The following is a 25,671-nucleotide window of genomic DNA, read 5'->3' on the forward strand; positions in this document are numbered from 1 at the left end:
CAAGGAAAAAAGGATGTCATGTCTATCAAATAGAGCAAAAAGGAGAGAACTCCAGAGAACAAGCAATAATAAGAAGGTTAATGTTAGGACATACAGGTTTAAATTGAACAATGTGGTTAATAGGAAAACTGCCAATTGAATGTGTCAGTGTGGCTCAGATGAAGAAAGCATAGAACATGTTATATGTCACTTTCAGATGTATAAAAGCATAAATACAGAACCAAAGAAATGTGGGCTAGATATTTTTAATGCCCTGCGACAGACTGGCGACCTGTCTAGGGTTTCCCCTGCCTTCGCCCGAGTCAGCTGGTATAGGCTCCAGCACCCCCCGCGACCCTAGTGAGGATAAAGCGGTGTATAGAGAATGGATGGATGGAGATATTTTTAATCTTAACAACTTATTTTGCATTGAGGAAGGAAAACATACATAAAGCCTTGTTAAAGGAAAATATAAAGCCTTGAAATAAACTGTCCAGTAAAGTAGGTGGCAGTAATGCACCTGAAACACTATGAGCACGGATATGAAGAAGAAGAAGAAGAAGAGGAGCATTCATAGACATATATAAAGGCTCAGTCCCCCTACACACTTTCCCTACACACTACCCCTCCGTTTGCGCGTTCCCGCGGAGGGTCCTCCATATTAAGGGCCATCCCAAACTGTGTAGTACGGAGGGGGAGTGGACTGTTCAGCCCTTAAATAGCGAGTCTGCATCGATGCTCACTCTCGACAACTTTTTCAGGAAGTGCAATGTCGAAATGGAGGAGGAAACAACATCTCGATATACAGTGCCTTGTGAAAGTATTCGGTCCCCTTGAACTTTTCAACCTTTCACCACATTTCAGGCTTCAAACATAAAGATATAAAATTTTAATTTTTTGTCAAGAATCAACAACAATTGGGACACAATCGTGAAGTGGAACGAAATTTATTGGATATTTTATACTTTTTTAACAAATAAAAAACTGAAAAGTGGGGTGTGCAATATTATTCGGCCCCTTTACTTTCAGTGCTGCAAACTCACTCCAGAAGTTCAGTGAGGATCTCTGAATGATCCAATGTTGTCCTAAATGACTGATGATGATAAATAAAATCCACCTGTGTGTAATCAAGTCTCCGTATAAATGCACCTGCTCTGTGATAGTCGCAGGGTTCTGTTTAAAGTGCAGAGAGCATCATGAAGACCAAGGAACACACCAGGCAGGTTCGAGATACTGTTGTGGAGAAGTTTAAAGCCTGATTTGGATACAAAAAGATTTCCCAAGCTTTAAACATCTGAAGGAGCACTGTGCAAGCAATCATATTGAAATGGAAGGAGTATCAGACCACTGCAAATCTACCAAGACCCGGCCGTCCCTCTAAACTTTCACCTCAAACAAGGAGAAGATGCAGCCAAGAGGCCCATGATCACTCTGGATGAACTGCAGAGATCTACAGCTGAGGTGGGAGAGTCTGTCCATAGGACAACAATCAGTCGTACACTGCACAAATCTGGCCTTTATGGAAGAGTGGCAAGAAGAAAGCCATTTCTCAAAGATATCCATAAAAAGTCTCGTTTTGAAGTTTGCCACAAGCCACCTGGGAGACACACCAAACATGTGGAAGAAGGTACTCTGGTCAGATGAAACCAAAATCCAACTTTTTGGCCACAATGCAAAACGATATGTTTGGCGTAAAAGCAACACAGCTCATCACCCTGAACACACCATCCCCACTGTCAAACATGGTGGTGGCAGCCTCATGGTTTGGGCCTGCTTTTCTTCAGCAGGGACAGGGAAGATGGTTAAAATTGATGGGAAGATGAATGGAGCCAAATACAGGACCATTCTGGAAGGAAACCTGTTGGAGTCTGCAAAAGACCTGAGACTGGGACGGAGATTTATCTTCCAACAGGACAATGATCCAAAACATAAAGCCAAATCTACAATGGAATGTTTCACAAATAAACGTATCCAGGTGTTAGAATGGCCAAGTCAAAGTCCAGACCTGAATCCAATCGAGAATCTGTGGGCAGAGCTGGGACCTATTTCAGGAAGGAGGTTTAGTGAAAACTCTGAGTTTGTTAACCCTGAAATGAGGGAAACTCAGAGTTTTCCGTTTCAGGAAGCGAGGTACCTCTAACCAGGGAATGCGGAGTAACTCGAGCCTGTTTCACAAAGAGGGATAACTTCAACTCTCGGTCAGTTACCGCAGTAACAGACTCTATGACTCTAACCTGCTCGCCAGCAGGTTTATCTGAGAAAACCTCGAGTTTCTCTCCGTCTCCGCCCTCTTTCAGCCACACACGATGTTTCATTTCCTCATTCATTCAGTCAGTAAGCGGGCGAGTTTTGGCGTAGAACAGCTTTTATTAACGATCCAGTGGATAAAGGAGCAGCATTACTGCACAGATAATTAAATATTCGTCGGTAGATTGTTATCAGACCGAGCATAAATGTTCTCGCATTTCCGGACAATTATCGGTTTGAGCGGTACCGTTTCATAATCGTTTCAAGTCCATAATCTACATAAACAACCTAATCCATCCTTACATTTACATTACCAGCCGCAGTCATGCTCTCACATCCAGCAGATATTGTGTGTTGCGCTGCGGTTCTTTTCAAATGAAAGTTTTTATATGATGTCGGAGATGCAGAGTACTACAGTAAGACAATTGTATGCAGGACAGTCAGAAAAGTTTTCTGTGTGATTGGCTGCATAGATGCACATACTTCCCCATCACAGTTCCCTCGCATCATGAATAGGAAGTCCATTCACAGCATAAATGTGCAGGTAGGCTACAGGTAGACTGACTACTGTTTCTAAATGTTAAAGACTGCATCATAGTTCAACATCTGTCATTCTCTGCACTGTCCAGATCATATGTGATGCTGCACACATCATTCTAATGTGGAGGCCAAGTGGTCTGGGTCTGTTCATGACTCCAGGATTTATGGAGAGTCTAACCTGAGCAACAGACTGCAGCGTGGTCAGCAGCCTAAAGATTTTCACAATATAATTCTCTTGTCTCCCTCCTTTGTTATACTCTGATGTATCCACTATACATTACAGGAGAGTTTGATGGCCTTCTGCTGGGTGACAGGGGTTACCATGCCAACCCAGGCTGATGACCTCATACCCTGACCCTGAACCAGGCCCCCAACAGAACTTCAACCGGGCTCACTGCAGGACCAGAGCCCGGGTGGAGATGACCATAGGCCTGCTGAAAGCCCGTTTCCAGAGCCTACGTCTCCTCAGGGTGACCCCTGAGAGGACCTGTGATATTACTGTCGCATGTGTTGTTCTTCATAATATTACCACTATTAGAGGAGAGCAACACCCTGCCCTACAAACTGAAGACCCAGATGATGAGCCCATCCACCTGCAGCTATCCAGGACAGCAGAGCAGTCAGAGACACCGTATGCAATAATCACTTTAGAGTTTAAGTCACCATCATCACCACCACAGCAAATAAAGACATGATACACATTTCATTTGCTCTTCTTTATTTCCTACAAATAAAACAGATAGTTCAGTTCATGTTCCAGTAGTTAACATAATTCACCTGTGACCATCACCACCTCTAACTTGTGCTCCAGTCTTTCAATTTCCAGATCTGCCCTCCTAATCTGTTTTTTGGATTTTTCTCAGCAAATGCAGTTTGTAAATCCGTTTTACTGATAACTGGGAATACATAGAGGACATTCAGTTATACAGTTGCACATGAATTCCACAGAATGAACCTCTGGTGTTTCCTGAACATCCATCTCACTGTGTCAGTCTGTGCAGTGGAAGATGAGGGACCATCCTGCTGCTGTCCAGCCATGCTCTGTTAAAAAGGATGAGAATGTGCAACACTTCAGTGTAGGCTAAATGTCACACTCTATATTCCACCCAAAATCTGAATGAGAAGAGAAATATCAGTAACATACCTCTATATGCCTGTCTGGATCCCCCTCTGTAAAGGCAGCAGACACAGTTTCATCCTCTTCATCCTAGATCAGTGACATGTTTCAGTAAACTTAAACTACCATTTGGATAAATCTTTGGAGTGTTGCCTACTTACAATTACAAGGTGTATATATATATGTGTGTATATATATATATATATATGGCATGCCGTTTAGGAAATTATATATATAATGAAAGTCGATATATATATAATGAAACTTGATATATATATAATGAAAGTCGATATATATATATAAATATATAATGAAAGTCGATATATATATAATGAAACCTGATATATATATAATGAAAGTTGATATATATATAATGAAAGTCGATATATATATAATGAAACTTGATATATATATAATGAAATTGATATATATATATAATGAAACTTGATATATATATAATGAAAGTCGATATATATATAATGAAACTTGATATATATATAATGAAAGTCGATATATATATATAATGAAAGTTGAGATATATATATATGGAATGAAAGTCGGAATATAGAATGTTCAGATTTTCATTCCATCTATTCAAAGTTTCATTCCATATATTCAGACTTTTTCCTACTGAGCCCTGGAAGGACATGGCAAACAAAAACAGGAACCTTATTGGACATTTGCTCTTCAGATGAGCTCTTCTGTGATTATCTATCTGTCTTCATGGTTGTCACAGGGAACGGTGACTACGTTTGAGAAAACAGGTAATTTTTAGAGATGTTTTGATTCTGAACACTGAACGTGTTAGCATTAGCTTAGCTACTTAGCTTCGACTACATTTGCATCCCTACATAGCTTAAAGGTTAAACACATGCACCATATGTTGATGATAATGATAATATCTATGTTTATCTTTATAGCTGGTCTTAAGGCTAATTACGAGGCAGAGGGCAGCTGCTGCCTGGACACATCCATGATCACGCCACTGGTGGGACACAATTGTACTGGATTTCAGCTGAAGGCTGCTGTTCTGTCCAAACTGAGACATTTTTATTGTGACATACCCTCCACTGTTGTTAGCTTTTGATTCAATCAAATTTTTTGAGATGAGGAAATCACTATTTCATGTTTCTAGTTAAATACCCTACTTTTATATCACTACAGCATGCACTTTTTATATTTTCCATCAATTTCACCCAAAAGTTGAATAACTATTTGTGAGCAGTGTATGTAGACACATAATAGAAGCACATTTCAATAATATATCTGCTGCAGTAGTGGAGTTTATCTACCTAGATTGGTGTAACAGTAAAAAAACAACAACATATGCTACTGATGTTTCTGACTAAAATCTGCTTGAAAAGCACAACTGCTTATCTGTCAAAATGTGTGTAACAAAAGTGTGCACTGAACACTGAATAAAGTCTCTGTAGATTATAGACAAAATTTGCATCTCTCATCACAAATTTCTGTTTATTCACCCAAAGTGCATGGGTAAAATACAAAACAGGTGAAGTACTAAAAAAGATTTATTTTCTAGAAAAGCCAATAGTCAACAATGCAGTTTAATTCTGGGACAGTTGCTCCAGCACCGACACCATGCGTCCCATCAGTGCAACCAAGGTTTTCATTCATCTTCTGGATGTTCTGGAGCATGGCAGAGGTCACGTCTTGGTGTCTTCCGATCTGTTCCAAGAACCGTTCCTCTGACCTCTCCAGATACTGCAGAGGATCCACAGCAGCTTCCTGGTTCCCTTTTCCTGCATAAAAGCATCCAAAAAGTACTAGTTGTCAGTAATTATTTTCTATTTTCATAAACACAGTTAACTTAAAGTAAATGTTCTATTTTGTGATTTTAGGATGGGTCAAAAGATAACATACTGATCATGTTGATGTCTGCATAGTCTAAACAGATCTTACTTGATTTGGTCTGTAGAGAGGAGGACAGCATGGAGGAGCTGCAGGACAGAACCAGTAAGCTGCAGACTAGTGCTCCTGGTAACTGGACCTCATCATCCAAGGCCGACAACTAAATAAAATGAACAAGACATGCTGTTGATAGCATCTGTAATACAAATGATTTTATCCATTAACTGATTTATTGCTTTGTCCATACAATGTTAGAAAGTGTTACAAATAATACCTGTAATAATTTCCAACAGTGATAAATGCCTTGTTTTATTTTACAACAAAAAACACCAAAAGCATCTGTGTATAAGAAATCAGTGCATTGGATTTCCACATCTGCAAAGCTAGAAAATCACACATCAGAATTTTACCTTGAAATTATGAAAATAGCTGCAGATTACCAGTACTCTTTACTTCATTGTGTTAACTTGATCATTTGAATCAGTTTTTTAGACTTATATTACTGATACGAAACATAATCAACACATAAATTAAAATGTGTTCGCAAAGAGTTCACTGGTTCTTCAAGGAAAATTTCAATGATAACCATATAGTTCAGTAATATGATTAATGGGTCATTGTGTAACAGCGTGGGAGGTTCTGAATACAGGTCTTGGACTGAAATATTGCTGCTGCTTTCCTCCGGTTTTATAAGGAGTTGTTTCATAGCTTGTTAGCTTACCAGCGGCTAACTGGCTGGCAAACAATGGGAGACGCCAGTGTTTACAAATAGTGACGTCACGAAGTCACGTGATTACGGCGCTGGTTGGCAAGAGGAACCAGAGGAACAATGGCTGATGATAGCAATGCGAACTATCCTTTCGTGAAATTGTCCGATTATGCTCAATCCTTATCACCTGAGGCCCGACAAATATACGTGAGTAAGCTGAGACATCAGGGAAACAGTAAAACCTTGTCAGATCCCTACAATTTGAAGACTGGGCGGGTTGACGATCCTTCATTCTGGCCGGACATTTCCTTCACCGACATTTATTTTTAATTGATTGACACCGTTGGGCAGTTCACCCACCCAAAAATATATAGTTATGAATTAAAAATAATATATCTTCTGTTAATCTTCAACAAGATGTCAAAGAAACGTCAAGAAGTTGCTGTATTTTTTGTCTCCAGTATGGCTTCTATGTAACAGTAACAGACGCACAGCATTGGTGATCGAAAATAGGACAATTCTAAAAAACGATCGCTAGACGCATACAGAAACAAATATGGTTACAAATAGGAGGCTGCTGGCTTAAGGAGATGTTATTGAATATGCTTCATTCGACTTTAGTATACTTTCATCGCCTAAAAAGCGATCGGTAACACATGACAACACTGAACCAAACCAAAAGTGTAGAGATCGCTTCACCCGAAGGATGCGACACTAAATCAATATCTTTTGGTAAATACGCTCAAAGTTAGACATACTAAACATGCTAAACTGTTGAATAGTTTACCTGAAGAAAAGTGGGAGCCACAAACACGATCTCTGCTGCTTACTGGGGTACAATTTTTCCTGTTGATGGCTGAAGCCACCGCCATCTTCTCTCTCCTGACATCGGTATTCGGTGAAATTTCAAGCCTGATCCCTTCTCAAAACGCTTCGTACAACCAACAACTACACACGCTATTACCACTGTGGTAAATACATGAGCAATTTCATTCATGAAAAGCGATAACTTTACGTATTTGTTTCAAACCCGATACCGTTCTCGTAGCAAGCCGTTATGTTACTGCCGGTTCTTGCCAACCAGTAGCAGTCTTGTACCACGTGACCATAGCAAATGACGACACACTGGCGTCTCCCATAGTTCAACGCCAACCTCTAATCAGTGATCCGGTGTCTGGACCGCGTTAGCTGGCGGAACGTTCATAATACTGATGTGGGACTGTTGTAGCTAGCGTATTCATAGTAGGATAACAGCAGGATGTTGGAGAAATAAAACTTACCATTATCAGGATCGCTGGTCTGCATGGCAGACTCTTAGCGCATCGCATTGCTTGAATGTCTGTGTATTTCAGGCCGATTTCAAAATAAAACTCAATAAAATTCTCGTCCGGGTGAGTGTCCTTCATTGTCGCTTCGCCATACGGACATGTCCCTTCCGGGGCTCGGTAGGAAAAAAAGATTTGATATATATATAATGAAAGTTGATATATATATAATGAAAGTCGATATATATATATATATATATATATATATATATATATAATGAAAGTTGATATATATATAATGAAAGTTGATATATATATAATGAAAGTCGATATATATATATATATATATATATAATGAAAGTTGATATATATATAATGAAAGTTGATATATATATATATATATATATATATATATATAATGAAAGTCGATATATATATATCAACTTTCATTATATATATATCAAGTTTCATTATATATATATATCAAGTTTCATTATATATATATCGACTTTCATTATATATATATATATATCAAGTTTCATTATATATATATCGACTTTCATTATATATATATCAAGTTTCATTATATATATATATCAACTTTCATTGTATATATATATATCGACTTTCATTATATATATATATCAAGTTTCATTATATATATATCAAGTTTCATTATATATATAATTTCCAAAACGGCATGCCATATGTGTATATATATATATATATATATATATATATATATATATATACATATATGCATCCATGACATTTTATACCACCGTTTTACAGGCATCTGCTTTCTTTCTGTTGGCTGAGCAGAAGTCTATGTTAGTTTAAATAGGCTCAATTATTTAGCAGGACATGATATGGATGCAGACATTTAGGCTATGTGTGGATAAAACAACTGCACAGTCAAACAGCCATTTAATATTTAGGCTACTTTACAATGTAAAACATGATCAACAGGAAGTACCTCCATGAAATAATGCCGAGGTCTGACCTGTTTGAACAGTGTTTTTATATTTCATCTTAAGCTGCTGCCCCGTCGGGATTTCACCTAAATTAAATAACTTACAAGGCTGCCATTCAGACAGTTATTCCCTGTAATATTATTATGATTACAAAGGACTACATTTAAACTTACGCATTGATACGGGCAGCAGTGTTCTCTACGCCGTCTCTCTCTCTTTTGCAGCTGCAGCGGTGTTGCACTTCTTTCTAAAAACGTGTTCAAACTCGCCATATGAGCGCGTTAAAAACTTCCAGTTCAAAAACGCAGCCTTTCGCTTCCCCGTTTCCATGGTGACTCGTCGAATCGGGGTTCCATTGATGCTGTCTTTTCAGACTTGCGGTGCACGCGCGTAACTCCGGGGCTGAATCCCAAACCGCGCCCTACACACTCCCCCTCCACTACCGAGTGTCACTCCAAAAGAAGTCACACTCGCAGCTGTGGCGGGCACCTATTATTGAAGGGGGAGGGTATAAATGCGATCGTCAGGAATGGGACACCCTGTCGCCTCACCGGAAAACGGAAGACGTCATTGCCATGGTAACAGAAAGACGCCTACTGTGCATGGCTGTAGCGCTGTGGCACAGGTTGCAACTAACAAGGATCGCTGCTGCTTCCAGAAGACGAAAGCGTCCCACTTTTTTTCACTCACATTTTTTCCAATCCTATTATCTGGCATTTCAAATCCAACAAATGAATAAATCAATTCTGTCAGCTGTGTTCAAATTTTAAGGTGTCAGGGGGGGCACAATTAAATCAAACGTCAGCAGAGAAGAAGATTTGCTTCTTTTGATTTATCTTTTTACACCACTCTTTGTGATGTTCTGTCAGTGTGAAAAAAGCGTGGGAGAAATAAAGAACGCATGTGGAACTCACATCAATATGTTTGTTTCCTCCTCCATTTCGACATTGCACTTCCTGAAAAAGTTGTCCGGAGTGAGCATCGATGCAGACTCGCTATTTAAGGGCTGAACAGTCCACTCTCCCTCCGCACTACGCGGTTTGGGACGGCCCTTAATATGGAGGACCCTCCACGGGAACGCGCAAACGGAGGGGTAGTGTGTAGGGATAGTGTGTAGGGGGCGGTTTGGGATTCAGCCCGGGTCAAACTACTCCGAGTTGATTAACCCAACTCATATCAGCTGTTGTGAAACCGAAAACTCAGAGTTTTCTATCTCAGAGTAGATCAACTCAGAGTTGTAGAAGAAACTCAGAGTTTGTAAAACCTGCTTCGTGAAATAGGCCCCTGAAGACTGCTGTTCACAAACGCTCTCCATCCAACCTCACTGAGCTCGAGCTGTTTTGCAAGGAAGAATGGGCAAGAATTTCAGTCTCTCCATGTGCAAAACTGATAGAGACATACCCCAAGCGACTTGCAGCTGTAATTGCAGCAAAAGGTGGCGCTACAAAGTATTAATGCAAGGGGGCCGAATAATATTGCACGCCCCACTTTTCAGGTTTTTATTTGTTCAAAAAGTTTAAAATATCCAATAAATTTTGTTCCACTTCACAATTGTGTCCCACTTGTTGTTGATTCTTGACAAAAAATAAAAATTTTATATCTTTATGTTTGAAGCCTGAAATGTGGCGAAAGGTTGAAAAGTTCAAGGGGGCCGAATACTTTCACAAGGCACTGTAAGTTCCACATGCGTCCATTATTTCTCCCACGCCTTTTTCACACTGATAGAACATCACAAAAAGAGTGGTGTAAAAAGATAAAACAAAAGAAACAAATCTTCTTCTCTGCTGACTTTTGATTTAATTGTGCTCCCCCTGACACCTTAAAATTTGAACACAACTGACAGAATTCATTTATTCATTCATTTGTTGGATTTGAAATGCCAGATAATAGGATTGGAAAACATGTGAGTAAAAACAAAAGTGGGACGCTTTCGTCTTCTGGAAGCAGCAACTATCCTTGTTAGTTGCAACCTGTGCCACAGCGCTACAGCCATGCACAGTAGGCGTCTTTGTGTTACCATGGCGATGACGTCTTCTGTTTTCCGGTGAGGCGACAGGGCGTCCCATTCCTGACGATCGTATTTATACCCTCCCCCTTCAATTAAAGTGCCCTCCACAGCTGCGAGTGTGACTTCTTTTGGAGTGACACTCGGTAGTGGAGGGAGGCTGAATCCCAAACCGCCCCCTACACACTCCCCCTCCACTACCGAGTGTCACTCCAAAAGAAGTCACACTCGCAGCTGTGGAGGGCACCTATTACTGAAGGGGAAGGGTATAAATACGATCGTCAGGAATGGGATGCCCTGTCGCCTCACCGGAAAACGGAAGACGTCATTGCCATGGTAACAGAAAGACGCCTACTGTGCATGGCTGTAGCGCTGTGGCACAGGTTGCAGCTAACAAGGATCGCTGCTGCTTCCAGAAGACGAAAGCATCCCACTTTTTTTTCACTCACATGTTTTCCAATCCTATTATCTGGCATTTCAAATCCAACAAATGAATAAATGAATTCTGTCAGTTGTGTTCAAATTTTAAGGTGTCAGGGGGTGCACAATTAAATCAAACGTCAGCAGAGAAGAAGATTTATTTCTTTTGATTTATCTTTTTACACCACTCTTTTTGTGATGTTCTGTCAGTGTGATAAAGGCGTGGGAGAAATAATGGACGCATGTGGAACTCACATCAATATGTTTGTTTCCTCCTCCATTTCGACGTTGCACTTCCTGAAAAAGTTGTCCAGAGTGAGCATCGATGCAGACTCGCTATTTAAGGGCTGAACAGTCCACTATCCCTCCGCACTATGCAGTTTGGGACGGCCCTTAATATGGAGGACCCTCCACGGGAACGCGCAAACGGAGGGGTAGTGTGTAGGGATAGTGTGTAGGGTGCGGTTTGGGATTCAGCCGGGGAGTGTGTAGGGGGCGGTTTGGGACTGAGCCAAAGAGTAGACGCCGCATCGATTGCTACTGCCTATTGGGGCTGACGAGCGGTGGGGCCGCCATCTTGGTCCGGTCACCCGCTCCACTCAGCGCTGTTTGACAGCGCATTTAATTCATCTTAACTCTGAATAATAAACTGATTTTCACGCATTTTCTATTTTTATTTTTTTGCTGTAAACGTCATACATGTAGCTTTGATACAGGACAAATGGTTCGGCGTATTTTACTATTCATAGCGGAAATAATAGATAATAATAACAATAATACTCAAATCAAATCAAATCAAACTTTATTTATATAGCACCTTTCATCCATTTAAAATGCAACACAAAGGGCTTCACAAAATAAAAGAATAAAACAACAGAGAGAATAAAAAACATAGTGTAACCAACAATATATATACATATATACACACACACACACACACACACATATATATATATATATATATATATACATACATACATATACACACATATATATATATATATATATAAATATATATATATATACACATACACAACATACAATGTATATACACATGCGCTCACACACACACTCACAAAACACACACACACACACATACACATAACACGGTGCTGAGACACGGCAGGGCACTGAGGAACCATGTGGGGAAACACCTATGGGAGCCCTCCACACCGATATGCGTCACAGCCCACAGAGAGCGCCGCCACAGAGACCACCCAGACGCCGATGGGCAGGGGCATACCCCGCACTGAATGCAGAGCCGCCCCAGCCCCGCGGGCCCAGGAGGCCTCCAGGGCAACGCCCCCCGCGGGCAGACCGGGCATACATCCCAGTGTGGAGGCCTCCCATGAGGAAACACTGAAGCTAAAATCTAAAAGACTAACGTAAAAAAAAAAAGAAGGTATAATGCATAAAAATTAAAAGCTTTAAGAAAGTTAAAAATGTAGAGATAAAATAGACAAATAAATAAATAATAAATAGTAATAAAAAATAAATAGTAAATAATAAACAATAATAATAATAAGGTTTTAAGATATAATACTGATAAAATGCAGAAGAGCTATAAGAATATAAGAAGTAAAAATAACACAATAGAAGAATTAAAAGTTTAAAAGAAATTAGTTAAAAGCCAAACCAAAAAGGTGAGTCTTGAGCCTCCTTTTAAAAACATCAACAGTCTCTGCAGTCCTGATGCTGTCCGGCAGGCTATTCCATAGTCGAGGGCCATAATGGCTGAAAGCAGCCTCCCCGTGGGTTTTTGTATTGACTCTAGGAATAATTAAAAGTCCAGTGCCGGAGGACCTCAGGACCCGCGAGGGTTGATATGATAAAAGCAGGTCAGATAAATAAGAGGGCCCAAGACCATTAAGACATTTAAAAACTAATAAAAGAACCTTAAAATCGATCCTGAAGCACACGGGGAGCCAATGCAGCGATTTTAAAATCGGTGTAATGTGAGCCCGCCCTCTGGTCTTCGTCAGCACACGTGCGGCTGAGTTCTGTAATAACTGCAGACTAGAGATGGTCTTTTTGGGGAGACCAGAGAGCAGGGCATTACAATAGTCTAAACGACAGGAGATAAAAGCATGCATCAGCACCTCCGTGTTAGCTTGAGAGAGAAATGGGCGGACTCTGGCTATATTCTTAAGATGATATAAACCTATTTTTGTTACATTTTTAATATGTGGAATAAAATTCAGCTCAGAGTCAAAAATGACGCCCAGGTTCTTTACACATTGTGTTGGTTTAAAATCTTGTAGTTTTGGTAAAAGTTTCTCTCTCTTGCCTTCAGGACCAATGACTAAGACCTCTGTTTTGTCCTGGTTGAGCTGTAGGAAATTCTCTGCCATCCATGAATTAATATCTAAAATACACTTAAAAAGAGCATCAATTGGCCCTGTGTCTTCAGGAGACACGGCGATGTACAGCTGTGTATCATCTGCGTAACTGTGGAAGCTGATGCCGTGTCTCCTGATGACGTCTCCAAGGGGAAGCATATATACATTAAAAAGAATTGGACCTAAAATTGACCCTTGGGGCACCCACAATTTATTTTATGAGTTCTACTAGGTAATAGAATATTCTGATATTAAGCTCGACTGGAGACAGGTATTTTGCAAACACTGTAAACACACACACACACTAATATATGTTAGAGAAGCAGATAATGGCAGTAAAGTCAATTTTAATAATTTGAAGAGACAATATATTAAACAAAATACTGACTAATGAACACATATTTCTATATAAAACAATAGATAGAAGTTATATATCAGAGAAAATGAATATATATAAATCATAGATGGAGTATCAACATCATTCACATATATATATATATATATATATATATATATATATATACATATATAAGTTATATAGCAGAGAAAATCATACTACATATATAAATCATGTATGGAGTATCAATATAATCATCCATCCATCCTCTATACACCGCTTTATCCTCACTAGGGTCGCGGGGGGGGGGGGGGGGGGGGGGGGGGTGCTGGAGCCTATCCCAGCTGACTCCGGCGAAGGCAGGGGACACCCTGGACAGGTCGCCAGTCTGTAGCAGGGCTACATATACAGACGAACAATCACACTCGCATTCACACCTACGGGCAATTAAGAGTACTCAGTTAACCTCAGCATATTTTTGGACTGTGGGAGGAAGCCGGAGTGCCCGGAGAAAACCCACGCATGCTCAGGGAGAACATGCAAACTCCATGCAGAAAGATCCCAGGCCCACCCCGGGATTCGAACCAGACCGGGTCGCGTATAGTTAGGGTCCGAGCACCGAGGGTGCGAAGGACAGGCGGTGCCAGGGCACCGACTGTCCAAGGCACCAGCGGTGCCAAGGACCCTATTGAAACCCTAGGGTTTATTATTATTATTATTATAATTAGGGTCCGAGCACCGAGGGTGCGAAGGACAGGCGGTGCCAGGGCACCGACTGTCCAAGGCACCAGCGGTGCCAAGGACCCTATTGAAACCCTAGGGTTTATTATTATTATTATTATTAGGGTCCGAGCACCGAGGGTGCGAAGGACAGGCGGTGCCAGGGCACCGACTGTCCAAGGCACCAGCGGTGCCAAGGACCCTATTGAAACCCTAGGGTTTATTATTAGGGTCCGAGCACCGAGGGTGCGAAGGACAGGCGGTGCCAGGGCACCGACTGTCCAAGGCACCAGCGGTGCCAAGGACCCTATTGAAACCCTAGGGTTTATTATTAGGGTCCGAGCACCGAGGGTGCGAAGGACAGGCGGTGCCAGGGCACCGACTGTCCAAGGCACCAGCGGTGCCAAGGACCCTTTTGAAACCCTGGGGTTTATTATTATTATTATTATTTTTTTTTTTTTTTTTTTCTCCCGTAAAGTAAATTGGCTTTTTGGCGGCCTTATCATACTCCAAAACGCGTGAAATTTGGCATGCACATCAGGACTGGCGAAAAATTTGATATTTTATGGGAGTTGCGCATGTGCGTGGCAAAATGGCTCTATAGCGCCACCTGCAAACTTGAAAAAGTAGTCATTAGGCCAACTGCCACAATGTTTCATGTACAGCTACAATATTTGGTGGGCATATGCAGAACATCTGGACACACCAAAAAGTCAATTACAGCCACGCCCTAAACCCAACAGGAAGTCGGCCATCTTCAATTTGCTGTAAATTTTTCAAACTTAATCGCTCCTCGGGAAATGACTTGCCTTTTTGGCGGCCTTATCATGAACCAAAACGCGTGAAATTTGGCGTGCACATCAGGACTGGCGAAAAATTTGATATTTTATGGGAGTTGCGCATATGTGTGGAAAAATGGCTCTATAGCGCCACCTGCAAAATTGAAAAAGTGGTCATTAGGCCAACTTCCACAATGTTTTATTTACAGCTACAATATTTGGTGGGCATATGCACCACATCAGGACACACCAAAAAGTCAATCACAGCCACACCCTAAACCCAACAGGAAGTCGGCCATCTTGAATTTGCTGTACATTTGTCAAAATTTATAGCTCCTAGTGGATAAGTCTGAGAGAACTGAAATTTGGCCAGTACATTCACCAGACCTTTCTGATGAAAAGTTATCAAAAACTCAACCAGAAGCCAAAAGGTGTGGCCATGGCGGAGCCTCAAACAACTGATCCTTCGCCATGAAACAGGAATTGGTGTCTAATTCTTCTCAACATGCTCCAATCTGCCTGAAACTTTACATGTATGATGACAGTCCTGTCCTGATGTCATCCACATAGGGATATTCATTGACAGTCATAGCGCCACCTTGTGGTTTCAGGAAATAGACATCTTTTACACTTTCATGCCCTATTGTTACCCGGTTGATCATATTCACTTCAAATGCAGTAGCAACAGCCTAAACACATTGATGATGCATCCCAGTGAAAATGGTGACTTGTCATCAAAGGGCGTGTCTGTGGCGGCCAAACCAATTTCGATGTTTCGCCATGAAAATTTAACGATTCATATCTCAGCTGAACAACATCCTATCTGCCTCAGACTTCACATGCTGGATACCAGGTCCAGTCTGAACACATCCACACTCATAAATTTTGAAAAAGTCATAGCGCCACCTGTTGGTAATAGTAAGTTTAAGGCCTTATATTTTCAGGTACAATGGCCCCAAACTTGGTGATATCATGCTGGAAATTGGTCAGTCGAGTCTTCACCTCTTGACAATCACACACTGTGAAGGGTGTGACATTTCATGCAACGCTGTTGCCGTAGCAACCAAATATCGCCATGAAAAACAAAGCCCTTTCTGACAGGTTAGGAATACTCCAATGCTCACAAAAATTACCACACACATCACCATTGACCCAAGGAACAACACTGTATGCATCTCGGCACTGCACATGCTATAGCGCCCCCTACAGTATTTTTAACAAACAGCCCCCCCAGCATGTTTCACCTACATCCATGAAATTTGGGAGGCTTATAGAGCACATCAGGACGCACAAAAAAGCCTCTTGGAGCCATGTCCTACACCCAACAGGAAGTCGGCCATCTTGGATTAATTGTGAGATTTTTGATGATTTTTCTCATTTTTGAGAGTTAATACCTCCTCGGGGATAATTCCAGGAGACCTGAAATTTTGTCAGTCCACACAGCAGGACTTGGTTTGGAAAAGTTATCAAAAGTTTAACCAGAAGCCAAATGGCGTGGCCATGGCGACCATTAGAGTTTTGATGCTTTGCCATGAAACAACAACTGCTGTATAACTCTCCTCTGCATGCACCAATCTGCCTCAAACTTTCCATGTGTGATCACAATCCAATCCTGATCACATCGACAGGCCAACAGACACTCTCAGTTGCAGCGCCACCTGTTGGAGGGACAATAAATGCTGTATAACTGGCCTCTACATGATCAAATCAGCCTGAAACTTTTCATGAGTGATCAGAGTCCAACCCTCATCACATCCACTGTGTGAAATACACTCTGAGTTACAGCGCCACCTGGTGGATAGACAGGAAATGCTCTATAACTGCTCTGAACATGCTACAGTCTGGCTGAAATTTTACATGTATGATTGGACTCTGGTCCAGATGCGATTCAGAGGCCGACATACACTCTCAGTCACAGCGCCACCTGGTGGACGTGCGTGGATTCACCGACCAGCGTGGATGCGAGGACCCGTCCATCGCTGCTTGCAGCTTTAATTTAAGCTTACTTTCTTAACTTTCCCCATTTATTTCCAATGGTAAGTTCTTACAGTACGGGTGCAATACACTTTGCGGCCACCAGCGTAAAATTGGGGGCGCTGTTTCTTCCCTTGTGTTAGAGTGCCTCTATAATGAGAGTGGCGACAACTGGGGATTTGAAGCCATTTTGTTTCCATTCACTCAATATGGGACGCGCAGCGCGAGGTGCACATTCACGAAAACTATGGATTGTTTACTGATTTCAAGACATGTTTTGGACAAAATAATTTACTGGCTTGTTTTGTCTGGATGTCCAAGGTTGGATTATGGCCGTTTTGTGGAATATTTTCATCTGTGACTAGTTTTGAGCCTTCAAAGGTGAGTTGTGCTGTTTACGTTTATTTGCTGTTTGTTGGACAAATGTGTTTATATTACCCGCTGTGATAATCACATCTGAAAGTGGTTTATACCGGCGGATTCATGAGAATCTAAGCTTTCCATGGGTGTATAATGTTTCTATCATCGAGCTTGCAGCTTCGGTCAATTTAGTAAAATACGTTTTCCCGTCCGCCTGTACGGTGCTGCAGCTGTAAGCATATGGCTAACAGCATCCTCATGCTAACGGCGGCTAACAGCCCAGAAACAGGTGAACAACACGGAGCCTGTTCGGGTCATATGAGGCTGATAAGTGACTGCAGGTTGGACGGAAAACAGAAAATAGGAAACAGAAAACTGTCAGCTGTCTGTTGAATTGGAAATCATGTGAATGAACAGGGAGGCTGTTGTCGAAGCTCAGATGGGCCGCTGAAGTTTAACGGGTTACCCCGTATTTCATGCATCTCCATGCATGAAAATGGTCAAAGTCAAAATAACCACAACTGCCTAAAATCACTTCAAACTTTTCTATCTGTCATTCACCCATACATCGTAACATGAAAGTACATACATGGGACTAACCTGGCACAAAAATCATGATGAAGTCGGTTTCCATCCCACTCTCTGGACTTTATTTTCCCACAGTTTCATTCTTTCACTACTCCTGGGAAATCTAAACATGTGTAATCCCTTCTCCGATCGATTTGTGCACCCAAAGACACAACAGCCCGTCATTTTTCAGGTATTTATGAAGCCAAAAAAGTCCTAGAATTACTCTCTGCGTTGTAAACAACGTTAACAGGCATAACCGGCGTTCATGAATAGGAAACAAAATGGCTCCGATAGATCACGTGACCAAAATTTTTTGGACCCGTCATGTCGCCACTCTCACTCTCTACCTTGTGTAAAGTTAAGAAAAGCTGTTCTTTACAGTTTCATTCATCACAGAGAGAGCGTCCCAGGACATCGACAGCAACACTCTTCATCACTTTTGTTTCAACGGTTGTTTGCATCAATTAAGGTACATGTTAAATATGAAGTTATAAAAGAATCTTAGCTAAACTGACAATCTTAATGACGTTGTAATTGACTCATCATTAAGTTTAATCATGAATCGGGTAAAGCTACTGTGCCAAACAAGGTGTCGCCATTACGGAGACAAACACTGCCTAGCAGCCTGAGTTAATGGTGGAAAGAAATAAAGTTAAACAGAAATCTACAGCTGCTAACTTAAAGTAAAAATGCAAAGGGCCCCTTGCATGCACATTGTTTTACAATAAGATCCAAAGAGAAAACAGTGACAGATTCAAGTTGAGTTATTTTTGATTTGGTAACAGCTCTGTCTTCTGTTTCTGTGAAAAGAATACTCCTGTTTGATTTTACTGTTAAGATATTTTAATAAATATTACATGGCTTGTTATTATATATTTATAGCATCCACAGTGTATTTTAAATGTTTTTGTTTTTTCATACGTAAAGATTTTTTTTAGTTGCTCTAATGACACTGATATTTTGGTATAATTTTCAGTGTGATTCTGTATAGTAAAATATGAGGAGAGGCTTCAGCTTCTATCCCGGGAGAGTGACAGTCTCCTTCAGGAGGGGTCCCTCTGGCCATCTAAGACAGGACCCTTCAGTGGCGGCAATGGAGCTAAAGAGGAGACCATCCCCCACCTTCCCTGCACAGAGCCAAGAGGCTGTGAGGGCCAAAGCCTTGGCAACAGTTATAAGCCGAGGAGGCGACAGAACAGACAAACTGGAGGTAATGGGAGAATATATCCTTCAGTTTGGAAAATATAAAGGACAAACCTTCCGCTGGCTCCTTGAAAATGATGTTGGCTACACAATCTACCTGCTCAACAAAGTAGAGCAGGAGGAGAGTGAGGGGACTTTTAATCCTGAGGGTCACAGTAAGGACAGCCTCCTGTCCTTCTTGGATTATGCTGGCTCCTTTAAAGACATCAGGGACCTTCAGGAATATTTAAAGTCCAGGAAGCCAGCAGAACCGGTGCTGTCTGAAGGGGACAATGTTGTGGGCTTTGGGGTCAGAGCCAAGGACACCTGGCAGAAGATCTGGGAGCGCAGGAGTGATGGATATGCTGACTTTATCTTGAGGGCCAAGTGTGTAAAAAATAGTAAAATGTACAACCTGCAGCAGTACCTCCTGAAACAGCAGAGTCAACAGCAGTCCCCACCTCCAGAGACCCCAAGTGCAGTGGCTGACTCTCTGAGTAATGTACAACTCTGTTCAAGCATATTTAGTTAGCCTTCGGGTGTGTAATACCGATTGTCTTCTCTGACTCTTTATCTGTCGTGATGGAAGAGGATGAAGAGCTAGAGCAGGACATGTTGAAGCTCTCTCCATCCAAATACATGGGTAAGAGGAGAGAGTAAGTCTTGTGAAGGCCTTGTCATATGCTTTTATTTAAAACTTCTTTCTGTTCTCAGGACTATCAGAGACAGTCAGCAGTCACAGTCCACAGCCTGTGTCCTCAGTCACAGGTTCACCACGTCGCTCACCAATGGATTCTGTTCTGAATCCTGCCGTTCAGTGATTTTGTTTGGCCATGTACTGGCGTGTTTTGATGCATGTGTTCTATTGTTCTTCTCTTATATATTAAGGACATAAAATGTCAACAAAAATGGTAAGTGTTATTGCATGTTTTGTTCCTGCATCTTAGATGTATGCATTAGTGGCATGTCTTCATTTATAATGATGTTTATCTTTGGAGCAGACATTTTGCCATTAAATTAGCACATTAAAACAATATTAATAGTTTAACACCAATCTGGTTTTCTTAGAATCAGGGAAACAGACTGCTGCTCCAGTTCCTCCTGTTAGCACGGTTCAGAGGACAGTTGATACAAGCACGGGTCAGTAACAGTTTTTTTTTTTGTTTTTCTTTCTTTATTATTATGCACTTTTCTCATTCATTCAATTAATCGTCTTCTCTTAGTAGCAGGTCAGAATGTTGATCCAGCTCAACCTGTTTCCACGGCAGCTGACAGCAGCACAGGTCAGTCCCTTAATGTGTGTTAAGTAATTTTATATGATGGAGTTTATATGCACTTTTTGTCTTTCTCAGTTGCATTGAAGCCTCCTCTTCCAGTTCCTCCTCAACTACTGGCCATTGCAACACAGCTGGGCATTGGGGAACAGCCACCTGCTTCAACATCATGTAAGGCCAATGGAATTTATTGTCATCGTTTTGTATGATTTTAGATGCAATGAATAAATCTATTTATATAATACATATAGTTGTTGTGGTAATATACCATAAGTGGCAAATGCTTTATTCAAATTATAAGTGATAAAATGCAAGACTTATTATACACAATAATATAAACAATATTTTTTCATTCTCCTTGCAGCCTCTAATGTCCCACACACAGTTCATCGTGCCCAGGCTTTAGTGGACCATGACATTGTCCAGTGGAGGTGCTCTCACCAACAAAAGATCTGGATGAGGACAGAGCTCCAAACACTAGGACTGTGGCCCGGTTCTACCCCAGGACATGTTCCCTTTCCTTTGTGGCGTCATCCTCCTCAACCTGAGCTCATAGACACAGTCTCAGACCTCCCATCTCCCAAACATTTTCAGCTTCACCCATTTTTTATTTGGAAGCCAGAAAATCAAATTATGGAGAGGCTGAGGAATAATTACATCCTGCCCTGTCTTTCCGGCTGCACTAATCCTCAGGTAGTTTCTTCAGGAGTGGGACGACCAAGAGTCATCGTTGGCATCAGCGGTCAGTACTATATTTTTGCTTCCAGACTTACCTGCAAAGTCTGTAAAAAGTACTGGCATGCTGACAAGCCCCAGTGGCTGGAGAAACTGCCAAAGCGATGCAGCATGATTGTGCCAGCTTTCATGACCCACAAGAAGGCCATTTGCAAGTCGGTGATGGACGAGCTGTGGAGAAGTGGGAGGTCACCTGAGGACATGACCAAGCAGTTGATAGAGGGACTGCATCTCAAGTATGAGCGGGCATATCTGGCTTATCTTCTCAGTGTGCAGAACATTTGGGATGCTGAGGCTGGAGTCTACAGGCAGAGAACCATCACAGGTCATCTAAGGCAGAGAGAAGAGCCTGCTCCATTCAGGGGATATGACGATGCTGACGGCTGGGCTGGAGTGTCCATTTCTTCCCACTATTTGGTGGACTGCCTGGTCCAGGAGTACCAGCGGCAGGAGCAGCTCCTAAATCTGCTCCTGCAGGGCACATTTGGGAAGCTGCTGAGGTCAGACCACACTCGGAAAGTAGCGAGGAAGGTGGTACTTTCATCTGGCACAATGTCATCTTATGCTGTGATGAGTGAGCATTGGACCATTCTCAGCTGGGTCATGCTGCAGTCCGAGTCTGAGAATTCTCTTGGTCCCCTGTATGAAGGGCTGGCTCGACGCTACACTGCTGCTGGACTGGAGAAGGCAGCCTTCCAGTGGGTGGACAGGTATTTATCACACTGAACACATTATAACATTTCATTAGAGTTTTATTGTTGCAAATACAAATCAAAATTATTTTTAAACACAATTAATAATATATTAAAGTTAATTTCACTGTAACAAAAGCTGAAGCAAGGAAAAAATATTTTTGATTTTACAGGGACTGCTGTGCAGCCTTCAGGGTTCCAAATCCAGCAGAACAGGAGCATCTTCTGTGGGACAGCTGGAAGACCACAGCTGCTATTGTAGCAGAAGCAACCTCTGGTGAACTGGTCAACATCTCCGCAGCCAGACTCAAGTTCAACAAAGACATAAACGCTAAGTTGGACTTGTTTCACTGCATGCGTTGCTTCACTAGGGAGTGTGTGTCAGAGCACCATTCTGCCTTCAGTCGATTCTGCCAGTACCTCTCGGCTGCCTTTGTGGTTGTGGACCAAGATGACCTCAAGAAGCTGAAAGAGGCTTACACCTTCTGTGGGATCACACCACCAAATCCCACCAAACAGCACATTCATGAGCACTGCAGGACAAAAGTGCCACAGCCCCAGGAGCTGCTGCAGAGAGTGGAGGATGTCCTGCATCATTTTTATCTCTCAGTAGATGCCAACAATGAGCTTTTGTTTAAGCCCTCTATGCTGAAGGTGTGGAGAATTCAGCGGGTCCACATTCTGAGAGGCTGCCTGAGTGACCCTGAGGTGGGAGAGGGGGTTCTGTACAGGTATGGAGGCACTGTGCAGCTCAACCATGTCATGCTGCTGTGCCTGTGTGGATCCCAGTGAGAGGGACCTCTCAGCAGGAGGGTTTTCACTCTCACCAAGCACAGTGGGTGACTGGTACTCGGGTCTCCAATGAGCTCTTCCAGGCACAGGCCATGACAGGAGTGGTTCGCTGGAACTACCAGAGGCTGGTGGACCTTAAACAGCCGGGAGTGAACCTGCCCTCTGTTTTTGATCCTCAGCTTATTGCTGATCTGAACAGCTCCTGCCTACGGGTCACTGGACAGCAGAAGTACCCAGCTCTGACAACATCTCAGCGGGACACAGGGGAGAGATTTGGACTGCGGTATGTGGAGCCTGGATGTCGCCCCCTTGTTTTCAACTGGGATAAAAGTGAAGTTGGAGTTGGTGAGGCAGTGCCACAGCCATTGATTCAGGCTGAAGAACATCAACCTGAAGCTGACATGGATGTGTCCTGTCAGGTAACTAAAATAGCATCACGTCACCCCTTTGTTCAAACTGCTTTTGGACCATAAAACTGTATGTTTTGGCAGCCAAAATTGCACCGTCAAGCACCTGTAAAGTGTTACTTTTTTCTGTTAAAAGTGATAATAACTCCTAACCATATTGTATATGTTTTATGCTGTGTTTCAAGGAGATGAGTGGTGAGATCCTGGAGAAACCTGTTCCAGTTCTTGGAGCTCAGCTGGTCTCTGTCCCCCAGCCCTTCACCCTCATGAGACCAGTGTCACCTCACAAGACAGAGTCAGGTAATAAGGCTAGTATGGCCAAGTGCATTGATAATAAAAAGACAAAACAATTATCTTTAAAAACATATTGCATTATTCTTTATGATACCCCAACACTGATACATATAATATTTTTCTTTTACTTGCAATCACAGATCTTCCAGCGGTTGACCCTCTCCCCATTACTGCTTCTCCCCGGGCCACTCGAACAGGACCTGTTAAAGCTGGTGGTCTGATTCATGTTCTGGATCATCCTCGGTGGACACAGCCTATGAGAGTTGCTATTGATGGTCTGCTAGTGAAGCGCCGTGGCACCAAGGACATGCTGAGGAGGGTGGATGCAGAATATGCATTCATGGTTCAGAGTACTTGCACTGACCCAAACAGCCTTGTCCACCCGACAACATGGCAACATATCTCTCGATATGTGAAACATCTGGCCAAGTTGAAAAACACCCACTCTGCCTTTAACACCAGCTCAGAGCAGGTGACCTCCACACAGCAGCTCTGGCACACTCTAACCACAGGCAGCAAGACCACCAGTGTGCCTGTGACTACTCTTCCTCCTCCAGTCCTCAGCCCTCCAACAGTACAGTCAGGCCATGAAACACTGACATGGGCAGCTGTTGAGCAAATAGTGCAGGAAGCACTAAAGCAGCAGAAGCAACAACAACAGCCTCTACAGCCACCACAACAGGAGACCAAGGAGAAGAAGAGAACGAGGACCTGCTTGGCCTGTGGGCAACCAAAGTCCCGTTATCTTGGAGATGGATCAACCATCCACTTTTTTTATCAGAGTGCCACAGTGAAGTACTTTTATTGTTCTACAAAAGTGCATCAAAAGTACTCCAGTGAAGGCCTGACCAACCCAAGGATGACCTTTGAAGAGTTTTCTGCTTCCCCCTTCTTTGAGAGGGAGTTGGAAGGTGCTAGGGACAGAGGAGATGAATGGAAGAGGGTGAAAAGTGAGAGAGAAAAGAAGAAAGTAGAGGCAAAAACTCCCACTGGACGCTGCTGCAGGTTCTGCCACATTCCCTTGAAGCAGGGCCCAGGCAGTCCTCACATTCACACCGGGTTTCCTGGGGTGCCTGGAAAATATATATACTGTCCCTCCAAAGTGTTTTCTGTGTACAGGAGCCAGGGTATGACCAAAGAGCTGACATGGAGGGAGTTCCAGAGGTCTGCCTTCTATGAGGTTGAGAGGGACAGATGGGTGAATGAGAAGGAAAAGCAGAAGTAGACTTTTCATTTGTACATAAAACTGTAAATAACTGGAGTTACTTTATATTAGTTCTAGTTTTGTTTTTCCTCTATCAGTATATTTTTATGTTTATGTTTTGTACAGTGCATTTTACTCATTTTGTTTTTGTCATTATTTGTAAAGAAAATTGTTTTATCTCTTTTATTAATAAATATTCAATTGAAATGAATCTCACATGCCTTTATTCTTTACAGTGGCCTTTATATATATATATACATACACACACACACACACACACACACACACACACACACACACACACATATATATATATATACATATGTTCTGTAGTACATTTTAAAAACAAGTTATTTGAGCCTTATAAAAATGTCTTATTATTTTAGAAAAATAATAATTCAATAAATTTTCCATTTAAAATTGGGTCACAACTCTGAACTGCTAAAAAATGTAACAACACTTAAAAATGGTTACACAGTTAAAAAAAACAGTAATGATGCAAACTTTTCAGTTACAACTTTAAAAATATAGCTCAAATATAATTTAACTGTAAATCAAGGCTGCCCCTGGCAGGACTCGATCCCACGCACGGCTGATCACCCTCTACAGGTATACATGGCTGGCCTTCGGGTGCAAGGCGAAAGTGCTAACCACTACGCTACTGAGCAGCCCTCCATATAATCAATATATCAGAAAACAGAATATATATAAATCATATGTGGAGTATTAATATAATCAATATATCAGAGAAAATTATTATATAAATCATATATAGACTATCAATATAATTCATACATATATATTTAAAAAGATATATCAGAAAATGCTTATATATATATATATATATATATATATATATAGTTTTATATAGAAATATGTGTTCATTA

At 41.7% G+C, this 25,671-nt stretch overlaps 2 protein-coding genes and 3 long non-coding RNA genes across 5 annotated transcripts; 3 read left to right on the forward strand and 2 right to left on the reverse strand.

Moving 5' to 3' along the window:
* Positions 1-2,001: 2,001 nt before the first annotated feature.
* LOC127530820 (uncharacterized) lies at positions 2,002-3,472 on the forward strand. Its single transcript, XR_007937490.1, has 2 exons — positions 2,002-2,966; positions 3,050-3,472. It is a non-coding gene; the product is annotated as an uncharacterized LOC127530820 (long non-coding RNA).
* Positions 3,468-9,456, reverse strand: LOC127530815 (uncharacterized). The gene is made up of 3 exons (XR_007937485.1): positions 8,874-9,456; positions 3,911-3,973; positions 3,468-3,807 (listed from the first exon to the last, which is right to left on the reverse strand). It is a non-coding gene; the product is annotated as an uncharacterized LOC127530815 (long non-coding RNA).
* Positions 5,330-7,966, reverse strand: LOC127530819 (uncharacterized). Its single transcript, XR_007937489.1, has 3 exons — positions 7,742-7,966; positions 5,804-5,912; positions 5,330-5,643 (listed from the first exon to the last, which is right to left on the reverse strand). It is a non-coding gene; the product is annotated as an uncharacterized LOC127530819 (long non-coding RNA).
* Positions 9,457-17,428: 7,972 nt separating the features above from the next.
* LOC127530953 (uncharacterized) lies at positions 17,429-22,879 on the forward strand. The gene is made up of 7 exons (XM_051938960.1): positions 17,429-17,655; positions 19,181-20,029; positions 20,101-20,526; positions 20,610-20,669; positions 20,739-20,831; positions 21,025-22,105; positions 22,261-22,879. Exons 6-7 carry the CDS (start codon positions 21,117-21,119, stop codon positions 22,877-22,879), a joined length of 1,608 nt encoding a protein of 535 aa, XP_051794920.1. The 5' UTR covers positions 17,429-17,655; positions 19,181-20,029; positions 20,101-20,526; positions 20,610-20,669; positions 20,739-20,831; positions 21,025-21,116.
* On the forward strand, positions 22,405-24,909 carry LOC110946501 (uncharacterized). Its single transcript, XM_051938387.1, has 3 exons — positions 22,405-23,298; positions 23,472-23,586; positions 23,721-24,909. Exons 1-3 carry the CDS (start codon positions 22,972-22,974, stop codon positions 24,803-24,805), a joined length of 1,527 nt encoding a protein of 508 aa, XP_051794347.1. The 5' UTR covers positions 22,405-22,971; the 3' UTR covers positions 24,806-24,909.
* The last annotated feature ends 762 nt before the right edge of the window (positions 24,910-25,671 follow it).

This window comes from Acanthochromis polyacanthus, chromosome 18, assembly GCF_021347895.1.
Source record: "Acanthochromis polyacanthus isolate Apoly-LR-REF ecotype Palm Island chromosome 18, KAUST_Apoly_ChrSc, whole genome shotgun sequence".
NCBI lineage: Eukaryota > Metazoa > Chordata > Actinopteri > Pomacentridae > Acanthochromis > Acanthochromis polyacanthus.

Bases quoted from the DNA above. Each gene is read 5' to 3' on its own strand.
- LOC127530953 (XM_051938960.1), top strand. From the start codon at position 21,117: ATGAGGACAGAGCTCCAAACACTAGGACTGTGGCCCGGTTCTACCCCA. The intron at 22,106-22,260 runs GTATTTATCACA...TTGATTTTACAG, and splicing joins GCCTTCCAGTGGGTGGACAG to GGACTGCTGTGCAGCCTTCA.
- LOC110946501 (XM_051938387.1), top strand. From the start codon at position 22,972: ATGACAGGAGTGGTTCGCTGGAACTACCAGAGGCTGGTGGACCTTAAA. The intron at 23,299-23,471 runs GTAACTAAAATA...CTGTGTTTCAAG, and splicing joins ACATGGATGTGTCCTGTCAG to GAGATGAGTGGTGAGATCCT. The intron at 23,587-23,720 runs GTAATAAGGCTA...TTGCAATCACAG, and splicing joins ACCTCACAAGACAGAGTCAG to ATCTTCCAGCGGTTGACCCT.